Below are 13,040 nucleotides of genomic sequence, written 5' to 3' on the forward strand. Positions count from 1 at the left end.
GTTTTATCATGGAATTCGAGATTTTAAATTTCCATACTGTCGCTACAAATGTTGCACCTTTGGTGCCAGGGTGGTGGGACACTCCACCTTCCTTGCCTACATGGTAGCAGCTCAGTGAACTGGGGCCTCAGTGAGACTGCCTCCCCACTCCAACTGGCTACATCCTCCTGTTCTTGCCAGTCATTTGTTCTCACTATCTGATGTTATCCTGTTTACCAATTTGCTATATGTGATCTGCCCCCTCACCAACATATCCTAGGACTCATACCCCATCATAGTAGGATTATTTGCTGCTATATTCCAGACCCTAGAATGGTGCCTGGCATAGCAACTATTTGTTGGTTGAAAGCATGAAAGGATGGATGGATGGATGGATGGATGGATGGATGGATGGATACATGGGTGGGGGGTGGGTGGGAGGAACGATAGACACAGTCATGCAGAGACCATAGAAGAAAACTTTATGCTTGGAAATCAAAAAAGGCTTCTAGAAGAGGTGATAAGCAGGAGGATTTTGGAGAAGAGGAGAGAGTTTTCTAAACAGAACTGCATAATACAGGGGTAAGAACAAAACTGTGTTAATCAATGATCAGCAAAGGCACAGAGGGCACATAAGCAATGCATGAGATGGGGTGGGTTAGGGGAGATTTGAGAAAACTCTGAGGGTCTCTCTGGGCCACAGAAATGGGTCACTCTACTATTTTAAAAAGTGGAGAAGTGCTGGACTCAGTGGTGCACACCTGTCGTCCCAGTGGCTCCGAAGGCTGAGGCAGAAGGATCCCAAGTTCAAAGCCAGCCTCAGCAAAAGCGAGGCACTAAACAACTCAGTGAGACAATGTCTCAATAAAATACAAAATAGGGCTGGGGATGTGCCCCAGTGGTTGAGAGCCCCTGAGTTCAATCCCTGGTACTGCCCACCAACCCCCCCCTCAACAAAAGTAGAGAAGTGAGTTTTGAAATTGACATAAAAATTCACTTCTGGGCTTGGTACCCCATCTTTCCTAATCAAGTTGCAATAGAGGTCTGGGGGTGTAGCAGTGGTAGAGTGCTTGCCTAGCATACACAATGCCCTGGGTCTAATCCCCAACACCACACACATTCACAGAGAAACAATAGAACTGATTCAAATTTCCTCTCTCCCCCTTGTCCATTCTTTCATGGCTGCCTGATTCTCTCTTGCTCTCCTCTTCCAGCCACTCCATCCCCATGGACAGTGCCAGGGGCCAGCTTTCAGGGCAGCCCCTCTGTATGAAGCAGTATTATGGGCTCTTCTCTTCCTACCGGCTCCCTGGTCACACCCAGGACACACTGGTGGCCCAAAAAAGCAGCATTATGCCTGAGCCTGAACATGTCATTGTGGCCTGTTGCAACCAGGTAAGTGGCCCCTTGTCACCTCTGCAGCCTCTCCAACTTGGAGGAGGGAATAAGGTACACAGTGGCCAAGTGTGCTCATCCATTCTTCCTTCTCCAAGGGTGCTCAGCCCACTTCCCTGAGGCACACAGTGAACTGGGGAATAGTCCCGCAACGTGGGCTCTCCTACTTCCAGTCAATCCTATTTCTGTTCACCAGTTAGCAAGGAGAGTCATCAGATAGGGAATGCGCTCCCTGGGCTCTCATGCCAAGCTCCTGAGTGACAGAATGAGGGTCATGAGTGAAACCCAGCATGGCCTTGGTGCTGCCACCGGCACTCTGTTTATTTCCATGTAGTTACCCAGGCTGTGGCCTCCCTGGAGACTACCCCCCAGAGAGGTGAACTCTGTAAAGGACTGTCGGATGGGACACCCTATGCTAAATCAGGGGTCCAGCTTTTAACCCTCATTCATTCCACTTAGTCCTCAAAATGAACCTCCAGAAGGGATCTTTGAATCTCTTTTTTTGCCAGATAAGAAAGTGAGATTTGTCCAAGAGTAGAAAGGACCCCATAGGTCTGGCCAATGCCCCAAGGCCATGTTCTATGCCCTGCAGCTCAGGTCTTCAGACAGCGTTCCACAGAGGAGCTAGTAAGGGCTCCATGGGGCTCCTGGAAACAGGCCAAGATGAGTTCCTGACACCTTCTTAGTGTATATATATATATAAAATATATTTTATATATTGAGGATTCACAAAAGTATTTCACCTGAAAAAAAGGATATTTTCTTGTTTTTGCTTTTTAAATGGTAAACCTTAGCTTGACAACCATACCATGGACTTTCAGCCCCCTGTATTTGTGTTTCCTTCTTGGGCTCATCTCACATTTTTAATAAGTGGGGAGCCCAGTGAAAGTCTGCCATCTGAGATGGTTGAGACCTCTGTTCCCAGGTTTGAAGGCCAGCAAGAGGCTATGAAGCCCACATGGCACCTGGTCAGCCAGCCATAAAACAAAAGCCGTTTTCCATCTTCACTCACAAGTCAAACCCTGGATTTCCTAGCCCCCATATGGCACAGTATTCACCCCTTCCAGAAACAATCTCTCGGACCCTTGCTCTAGACCAGGCCATGTAGACACTGCTCAGGGAAAGGGCTAGATGCGCATGTCAATCAACTAAAAATGATGTCTCAACTTGGGAATTGGCCCTTTATGAAGCCCTTTATGAAGGCTCTGACCTTCAAAGTGACAGAATGACAGCACCATACAGAGTACATGCAGACATACTGGCATGTGCACTTGGTTGCAGAGAGTGTTTTGTGTATTGGTTTTCTACTTTAATCTTCCTCTGCATATTATCTGCTGGCTTGCTTATTTTTCTTTGCTCACCAGTGTGTTTGAGATCTAGCCCCATAACTCTAACTAGTTCATTCTAGTTAACTCTGCACTATATAAGAACACTGTATTTTACTTATCCATTCCCTTCCTGGAGAACAATGATGCTCTTTCTATTGTCTTGCCAATGCAAAAAGGCTGATATGCACACATTCCTTCATATCTCCCTGATACACATGTTTCTCCAAGTTGTAGGCTAAACCATATGTACTTATAGAAGCAATTGCTGAGTCATAGGTATGTATATGTTAGTCTTGATAGACGCTGCCCTCCCATGGTGGGGTTGAACCATTCTTCCAAGACATAATGGTTTTACATGAACTAGAAACCACAAAAGCCAGTTTTGTTTTGGCTAAATTTAATCTGGCTTTCTCCGGGGGTGGCAGGGGACACCATCGAAGTCCAACACAATCAATAATATTGGGTCATTCCCCAAACTGGGACAGTTCAGAATTACCAAGTACCTTGGGAACCTGGGGCCTGAGTAGTCCCGAACCTTAGCTCACCAGTGAAGTCTCAGTGAAGGCCTGGCACGTTGGGCCAGCTGCCATGAGTGACATGTTTGACCTGTTTCCCCCACAGTTCTTTGTCTTGGATGTTGTCATTAATTTCCGCCGTCTCAGTGAGGGGGATCTGTTCACTCAGTTGAGAAAGATAGTCAAAATGGCTTCCAACGAGGATGAACGCTTACCTCCAATCGGCCTGCTGACGTCAGACGGGAGGAGCGAGTGGGCTGAGGCCAGGACGGTCCTCGTGAAAGGTTAGCAGCAGTGCCCAGCACATCTCCACGTTCATCTCATCCTCATGCCCACTGGCTTTCCCTCTTCCATGTTTGGGCACCATGGCCTCATCCCCATTAGCCATAGCACTGGGTGCTCAGGACGCCTTTCAACTCAAGATGGGATGGCAAGGTGTCTTGAAGCTGAAGACCCTGTTGTACCTTCGTGTTTTGTTGGATGATATTCTAGCTTTTGGGGTGACATTAAGGAGTACTGGAATTGTGGGGCTTCTGGGAATACTGGGGGAGGGGAGGTTTTGAATGGGAAGAAGGTTGTGTTTTACTGGTGGGCTGGGCTATGGTGAGTTCTGAACTGTAGGGAGATGGTCAGATTGGACTCTGGGAAGGTAGTTGGCCTCTTTCTTCACCTGGTTTCTTAGTCCTGGGTCTTTTTCAAGCCAATCATTATCCCTCTGGCTGGCTTGATTCTTATAAGAGCTTCCAAGCATTCCCATAAGAAAGCTAATATTATTGGAATCCAAATATTATTATTAGAAAGCTAATATTATTGGAGTCTCAAAAAATTTTTAATCGTCCTTTTGGAAACTACTTTCCAACCAAAGCAGCCTTAATTCTATGGAGTGCCTTCCTTTCTTGTCCACATCAGGCATTCTAGAAGCAAGACTTCTAGGAGTCTTCATTCAGTTAGGGATTGCATTGGACCAGGCAATCTATTCAGACTCCCTGTGTGCCGACAACTGAGGAATCTGTGACTAGCCTGGGAGTATGAGAGATAGAGGGGATGAAGCCCCTTACCCTTGAGCCACCCAGTGATAGGAACAGGGCAAGAGAGAGCATAGGAGAGGAGGCCCAATTGCAGAGAAACGGAGACAGCAGGTGCCAAGCAAGTGCTCCAGGACTTGAGAGAGGGCAAGGAGTCCTTATAGTTAGAATATTGAAAGGCTTTGTTGGACAAGGTAGGTATGGAGCAAAGCCCTGTGTCATGAGTGAGAGGGGCAGGAAGGATGGAGGGATGACATCCACGCAGGTGGAATGAGTGTGGACAAAGTCAGCCTTTCAGTAGGACATGTGTCTCCTGCCCTGGGGACCACAAGGAGAACAGCTGGCTGGCAAAGATGGCTATGCTGGATGGATGCACCTAGCTCTCTAAAAAACAGGCATTTGCATTTTTATAGTTCCTCTCTAGAAGGTTCTTTCTCTAGAGCTGGCTCCTGGCTTCATGCAGAGCCAGCCTAGGTCAGGGCCTCAGGCTCTCCCAGAGCATCCTTCCCTCACATCAGCACTCTGTCACCTACACCACTTTTCCTGTCTTGATTGTATTGCTAGCCAGATCTCTGAGGGCAGCTTTGCATTTGTTTGGCTAATGCCGATTCTCTGCCTTCCTCCCACAGTCTGTGTGGTCCAAGAGGACAGGGCACTGTCTAAATAGAACCAACTGGTTCTGAATCAGCTGTGCCAATCAGAGTAGCAGCCCAGTTGCATTTGATAATAAAAGAATGTAGTGTTACTGATGATACCAGGCCCTAGATTTATTTCTCACTTACCAATTATTTTTCTCTCCCAGTTATTGGGCACCTGATGAATACTTATTCCTAAATAGAAGCTTCAGGGGCTACAGGGAGGTGTGCTGCACCGACTCTGTTCTCACAGAGCTGACCACCACATTGGGGAATTAATAACTTATCATTTGAAAGTGAGTTAATTCCCTCTAGAGACTGTAGTGAAATCACATCCCACTCTTCTCCCCTCCAGGGACGTAGACAGGCATCAAAATAATCGCCTCTGTTTCCAGCACGGTTTCCACTTTATTAGCAGGCCAGGCCCCAGACGACTGACCAGGATTGCCTTGAGGCCTGAGTGCTTGGGCTGCGCTAATCAGAATTAATTTGTTAATGGCACTTGATCTGGCTTTGTGAATGGAAGTGCTGCTTCTGAAGCAAGTTGAACAGAAAAGAGGGAACACAGGCACCGCCTCTTGGGCAAATGGATTAATTGAATTAGCACCATCAACTGTGTCATGGGCAAGGCAAGAAACCAATCCTCCCCAGAGCCCTCCTTCTGGGAGCAGCCCCTGCCCACAAAGGGGCAGGGAGACCATTTAGGAAACAGTTTCCATTTCAAAATGAAAGAGGATAATAGTATGGATGAGGGTTGAGAGTGAAGATGGAAAGATGTGCGTAGGTCTGTGTGTCTCAAATCAGATACATTGGGAAGGAAAAGGGCAGTGAGAGAGATTCCTGTGTTTGTTTGTATGTTTTAATATAAGCCACTAAGTGGATGATGGCACCATTTCCTGAGATGGGGAACAAGGTGGGGAATGGGCATAAAGATCCTGTCAGAGCATGTTGGATTTGAGATGCTTTGAGTCATCTAAATGGAGATGTCAAGTTAGATCTATGTGTCTGGAGCTCAAGGGAGAGGTCAGCACAGAGATATAAATTCAAGAGCCATCAGCACCTAAATGATATTTAAAGTCCCCGACCTGGATGAGATCATCTAGAAACAGGAGAACAGGGACAGGGGGTCAAATAGAGAAAGATGCAAAGGGAGTGAGAAACAGCAGCCCGTAAAAACAGGAGATGAGTCACAGATTCAAGAGAGAAGCTGAGACTGGCCAGCCATATAGATTCTGTACAGAGCTCAAGGAAGAGGGGAGATGCCAAGCTTGGCAACCTTGACATTGTCAGTGAACCTGGCAAGGATCAGGCTGGAGTAGTAGGAAGAAAGACTGGATGGATGTGGATGGGAATGGTCCATTGGCAGAAAAAGATTGTTGATGGAGCAGTGAGTAGAACCAGCAAGCGTGGGTGACTCTGATCAGACAGTTGGTATTAAAAGAAGCAGAAAAATAAGGGAATTTCTGGAAGAGGACGACTGTCAAGGGAAGTGTTTCTAAAAGGAAAGGCAAGTTCTTGGTTGTACGTAGACAAATGCAAGGAAGGAATCCAGTAGAAGGAGGTGGATGAGGAGACCAATAAAGGACCAAAAGGAGCTGAAGAGACATTTGTTTTACAGGGGAAACAGAAAATTTGAGCACATGACCTGCAGGACTATACCTGTGATGGCTGTAGAGTATGAGGAGGCTCTCAACTGGTACCACCTGGTCCCAGATCTGCAGAGTCACAGAAGGAGCTGAGAGGTGGGGTGGGATTCTCAAGCCAAAACAAACAAACAAACAATAACAACAACAACAACAACAAAAAAAAAAAAACCATGATAGAGCCTCTTGAAATGTAGAAAGGAAAGAAAACTTGCTCAGGAAAGTTGACTGAGATTTATGAGCTGTGTTGGGCCATATAGGAGGGTTTGGGGTCATAAATTTTAGCACATTAATTAGAGTTGCTATAGGACCCCATCCCAACACACACACATACATTGCTCAGCTTCTTGGGTTCGGCAAGAAGTAGATAGGTTACTCTGGTTCAGCCAGAGTTGGTGAATACAACTGAGGGAGAGAGGTACAGCAAGAGAATGGTTGTAATGTTGGAATCTGAGCTGAGTTGGGATTGTGCTAGTCTGCTCAGGCTGCCACAACAAAGTTCCACAGACTCAGTAGTAAACAACAGAAATTTCTTGTCTCATAGTTCTGGAGGCAGGAAATCAGAATCCAAGCATCAGCTGGGTTGGTTTCTCCTGAGGCCTGTCTCCTTGGCTTTTGGATGGCAGCTTCTCCATCTGTCTTCACGTGGTCTTCCCTCTGTGTGAGCCTGTATTCTCATCTCCCTGGGGCCTAACACCAGTTTTGTTGGATTAGGGCCCACCCTAGTGACACCATTTAACTTAATTAGCTGTTTAAAGCCCCCCCCACCATCTCCAAATACATGTTCTGATTCTATGGTGCTAGAGTTTAGCATATGTATTTGGGGAGGACACCATCAGCCTATAAAAAGAGACAAGTGAAGGACAGTATCCCATGGATGGTGAGAGTAGGTAAGAGGCCAATGGGTTTGGGAGGTCCTGGTGAGGTTTGGTTATTCAGTAGCTGACAGTACGTGAACCAGGAAGTCAGGGTACATTAGTGCGTGCTAGACTTCAGAGGCACTGGGTTTCTGGTAGTGAAAAGTTCTCAGAAGTGCTCCTGGTAGTGGGTGCTGGAGTTGCACCGTCCAAGGTGGGTGGAAAAATGAATTGAGAGAAGAGGATGTGGGCTGGGTCATCTTCATGACTGTTGAAGTGAGCAAGAATGAGGATTCCATTGACTATCGGGAAGATGAAGGAGAACCGGGAGTCCAGATCTTTGTGTTGAGCACAACACAGCAACAGAGAAATTGATGCCAATGGTGGTAAGAATCTAAGAGGTCCAGCTCCAAAGGGAAAGTGGGTGCAGCAGGAGGAATTGTTTAGAAGTGAGAACAAGGATAAGGGAGCCATATACCTGGCTTGGCCCTGAGGTACATGAGTGTGAAGGAAAATAGCAGGGGACTGCCGGGTTGGGTCCCTCCACGCTCGGTTAAAGCAGAAGGTGAACAGAATACTCACAGAGGAGGTCAGCCATGCTGGGAACCGGTCCGTCACCAGGCCAGAGGCACGAAGGCCCAGAAAGGAGGACAGGAGAGGAGGCTGAGTATGTGGAGCTGGGGGATGGGAGGGCCAGTACCCAGGGATTGGAGATCAGCATTGCCAACAATGTTCCCCAATCCTTAACCTCTGGGAAGTTGTGTTCTCCTAGTCTGGGAGTGGTTGTTAGGCCCCAGGGTCTTCGAGGCCCACAGCAGCATCTGTATTAATGCCCTGGGATGGGTAGAAACATTTCAGAGCATCACACATCCCAGCTCTTCAGTTGAAGCCCTGAGGTCCCCTCCTCATTCCCTGAGATCTGGGCACAGGGATCAGGAAGGTGCTGTCCAGCAGGAGGGCCCATCAACCAGGTTCTTCTCATCCTGGCAGAGGGCTGAATCATGGTGACTATGCTCAGACAAAGAGTGTCCCTGAGTTCTCATCCGGTCAACCGAGACCAGACAGGGCAGGGGCTTGTCCGCCCACAGTCTTCATTGCATCAACCCTTTCTCCTTTGAGACACAGTATCTGCTCCTCAGCCCCACCTCCAACCAGGACAGGCCCCCACCATGAGCCCCCAGGTTACCCCCATCAGACATTCTGCCCTGACATTGAGTATGTGAAGCTCACAGAGGTTGAGGGACCACCAGGGTGACACAGCACATGCAGGAGAGCCAGGATACTTGCATCTTTCCCCACCTCACCCCACACAGCCCTTGCTCAGAGCTGCTCATGAAGAGCTCACTAACACTGCACAGAAGTATGCATGTTGTGGTTACTACAGTCAGCAGCTCCAGCGTCCACAAACCATGACAAGTGCCCTCCTATAGGGTCATATGCCCAGGGTACCAGGCTAATACCAAAGGGCACTTCAGACAGAGTCATGAAGGGCTGCGGAGGCCACATTTCTGGCCTGTCCTAGCCCAGGAGGAAGTGGAACTTGAGGCCTAGCCCAGGTGGGCTGAGGTCAGCGTGACTCAGCCCTCGCTGCAGACTGGGGTTGGCTGATGACATCAAAATCATCTAGAGCATTCCATTAAAAAAAGATAGATTCCTGGGCTCAGTGATTTTCCAGTGGGACAAAAGTGGGGCCAAGGAATCTATTTTTAAAGAACCCTCATATCTTCATGTGTAGCCCAGGTTGGGACCCACTTACTCAGATACTAGCAGCGGCTGCACGTCAAGCCCTTCCTTTGTGCGTGATTCTGTTCCCAGTGTTTTCTGTTCGGTATTGTCACAAGTCTTCTGGGAGGTGGAGATTTCCTCCCTCTGAATAGCTTAGACAGCTACATCTCCCATGGGGCGAGCAGTTCCCCACCTTTAGAGTTGATGGTAGGGCCAGGACATCCACCTCCCCATCTGAAGCCTGCAGCACCCAGCAGGCAGTGATGAGATTCTGAAGATGAGCTAGGGGCCTCAGAGGGGGCCTGCACATCCTCTGAGGACCTCCCTCCTCGTTGAGCCATGAAGCTGTGGCCTTCTTGAACCCAGGAGGAGTTAACACCGTTATCCTGGTCTGGAAATTTAATTAGACGTTCGGCCTTGAGTCTGGAAGACTGCAGCACTTGTCAATTTGTAGGAAAAGGATGGCCAGCTTGGAGAGGCCCCCCGAGCCCGCTGGTTTTCCTGGATGCTGCGTGGAGATCCTGTGAACAGACCTCACAGGCAGATGCTCTTCGTTTACACAGTGCCGTAAATATTTATCCCCAGCAGCCAATTAGAGCTGAGCCACTGCTTTCAAGGAGGGAACTGACAGAAGGCAGCTGCAGCTGCAGAAGGCCATGGTCATAGTTTACAAGAACTACTCAGGATGGGGGCATTTTGCTGTTTAAATATTGTCATCCAGAGCTAGGCAAGTCTGCTGATTTTAAAACCAATTACACATTAGCAATAACAGCCTCTCTGATTTAATTGGCCTAGAAATACCTGCTGCACTCTCTAGGCAATGTGATTTTCTTTCTCTGGGGGTGGGGGCCTGGGGCCATGCTTCCTCCTCACCCCCACAGTAGAAGCATCGAGGCCTTCATGGATAAGAGCATTCAGACAGGGAGGGGTGAGTGGTCCAGGGCAAAAGGGCTTTTCCTGACCTGCCCCTGTTGCTGTCTCCTGCAGCCCAGGCTTCCTGGCCTGTGACATGGAGACAGCATCCTGACCTATAGACAGAACAGAGGGAATGGCTGCTAAGCAGATGGCCTGGTGCCTGGCACACCAAGAATGTTCACTAAATGAGAGTACTTAATAGATTTAGAGAGATACTCTGGGGATACTTTGCCCAATGCCCTCAACCTCTCTGAAAAAAATCTGGCAAACCTGAAAATTGGAACCTGTTGGATGGGCAATACCTATGTGATCAAAGACAGTGACCCTGGGCCTTGGGTGTAGAGGGTCATTGTTCCTTGCATGCAGTCCTAACCTTAATCAACCTCATTATCTCTAGGGTGAATTTTGCTTCCCCTACTCTTCACCTATCACATGCTCTGTATGCCAACATACCAAATACCTGTTTTCTTTAATTTTTCCCTGGTCACCATCACTGTGGCCTTTTTCTCCCATTTTTTGGTGCAGTGCAATAATACCTGGGGCACAAGGCATCTGAGAAGTGCTTTTTTTATTATCACCTACCACCCTTCTCCCAAGTTCTGGAAGAGTGAAAGATCTTCATATCCTCTGTATTTATGGGAAGGGAGTTAGAAGCAAAAGAAAAGAAAAAAGAACATCTTGATTCTTGAGTTCTTTTTTTTTTTTTTAAATAAGTTACATTTATTTTGGGACAACTGTCAATAGGCCTGCAATTGCAAGAAATAATAGAGATTGTACGTGTTCCCAATTTCTCCAAATGATGACGTCTTGCAAAACTACAGGACAATATCACAACCAGGATATTGACATAGACACAGTCAAGAGTCATAGCGTTTTCATCACCATAAGGATGCTTGCCCCAAGTTGCCCTTTTAAGCCACACCTACTTTTCTCCCACTCAACCCCTCTTTAGTTCCTGGCTACCAGATCTGTTCTCCACTTTTATAATTTTATTGTTTGACGAATATTATGAAAACACAGTATGGTGATGCATGCCTGCAATCCTAGCATCTCAGGAACCTTAAGCTGGAGGATGCAAGTTCAAGGCCAGCTTGGGCAACTGAATCAGACCTTGTATCAGAAAAAAAATAAAATAGAGGCCTAGGATGCTCAGTGGTGAAGTGCTCTGTGGTACGGAGACAGCAGCCTGACCTATAGGCAGAACAGAGAGAATGGCTGTACTGAAAAAAAAAAAAGAACATTTTAAATACTATACGTTATGTGTGATTATTGGGATTGATTTTCTTTATTCAACATAATTCTCTGGAGATTCATTCAAGTTGTTACATTTGTCAATAGTTCATTCTTCTTATTGGTGAGTAGTGTTCTATGGTATGACATACCACAGTTTCCTCCATCACTTACCCATTCAAGGTTGCCTGGGTTGTTTTCAGTTTGAAAACAAACTGAAAACAAAACTTATTTACAAATTAAGCAACTGTGGACATTTATGTACAGGGTTTTATGGGAACATAAGTTTTCACTCCGGGAAAAATACCTAGGAATGAAATTGGTAGGTCACATGATAGTTACATGTTCAGTTTTTTAAGAAACTGATAAATGTTTTCCAGAGTGACTGTACCATTTTGTGTTCCCATCAGCAATGTGGGTGCAATCCAGTTTTTTTGCATCCTTGCCAGAATTTAGTGTTGTCACTATTTTTGTTTTAGCCATTCTGAGAGGTGATGTAATATCTTATTGTGGTTTTAATTTCTATTTCCCTAATGACTAATAACATTGAATGTCTTTTCATATTCTTTTGCCCATTTTTTAATTGGGTTGTTTTGAATTTGTTAGTTCTAAGAGTTATTTATATATTCTAGGTACCAGTCCTTTATTGAATATGTATTTTGCAAATATTTTACCCTTTTCTGTAGCTTGTGTTTCCATCTTTTAATTTTATTTTCAGTTCTGGGGATGGAACCAAGGGCCTCACATATGCTAGGCAAGTGCTCTACTAATGAGATACATTCCCAGTCCATCTTTCCATATCTTAACAGTGTTTCAATAAGTAAAAATTTTTTTATTTTGTTATGGTCCAATTTATCATTTTTTTCTTTTTTATAGATCATGTATTTGGTTTTATCTAAAATTCTTTGCCAAAAGAATTCTTCACCAAAAGCCAAAGCTTTTCTTTCATATTTTTCTGAAAGTAATATAGTATTATATTGTATGTTTAAGCCAAAAATCCATTTAAATTTATTCTTTATATAAGGCATAAGTTTTATGTCAAGGTTTTTCTTTCCTTTGCCCATGAATGTCCAGTTGGTCCAGTGCCATTTATTGAAATGTCATCCTTCCTCCATTGAATGATCTTTATACCTTATCAATATCAATGGGGCATGTTTTTGTGGGTCTGTATTTGGATTCTCTGTTCTCTTCCACTGAGATATGTGTTTATCCCTCTGCCGGTATAACCCATGCTTGATAAAATAGTTTAATATAATTAGTCTTTAAATTAGATATACTGATTCCTCTAACTTTATTCTTTTTCAGAATTGTTTTAGCTATTCTAGCTTCTTCACTTTTTCACATAGATTTTAGAATAACATCATCTGTATCTACAAAAAATCCTACTGAAATTTTGATGGAAACTGCTAAACTTGTATGTCAATTTGAGGAGAACTAAAATCTTGACTATGTTGACTTTTCTGAAGTGTGAGCATGGTGTATTTCTCCATTTACTTATATCTTCTGTGATTTCTTTTTGGTTTGTGTTTTGTATACAAGTTCTATATGTTGTTTTTCAAGATTTACACTAAAAAAACTTAATTTCTTTTGAATGATTAGAATTGGCTCTGTATTTTTTAATTTAATGTCTTTGTATTTGTCAGTGATAGAAAGAAATATAATTGATTTTTTATGTTAATCTTGTATCTTGTGACCTTGCTGAATTCTTTTATTAATTCTAGGTGGGGTTTTTTGTTGTTGTTGTTATTTGCTTGCTTTTGTAGCTTCTTTAAGAATTTCTATGTAACAAATTG

General features: G+C 45.2%; 1 protein-coding gene across 2 annotated transcripts in view; it reads left to right on the forward strand.

Annotated features, from left to right (window-relative positions):
• Positions 1-13,040, forward strand: part of Chat (choline O-acetyltransferase) — a 48,089-nt gene that overhangs the window by 9,535 nt on the left and 25,514 nt on the right. For both annotated transcript variants that reach the window (XM_076834770.1, XM_076834769.1), the window contains 2 exons: positions 1,194-1,374; positions 3,324-3,501. In XM_076834770.1, the coding sequence (XP_076690885.1) occupies positions 1,194-1,374; positions 3,324-3,501 (359 nt within the window). The remainder of the gene's footprint in view (positions 1-1,193; positions 1,375-3,323; positions 3,502-13,040) is intronic.

Source organism: Callospermophilus lateralis, chromosome 15 (assembly GCF_048772815.1).
Source record: "Callospermophilus lateralis isolate mCalLat2 chromosome 15, mCalLat2.hap1, whole genome shotgun sequence".
NCBI classification, from domain to species: Eukaryota; Metazoa; Chordata; class Mammalia; order Rodentia; family Sciuridae; genus Callospermophilus; species Callospermophilus lateralis.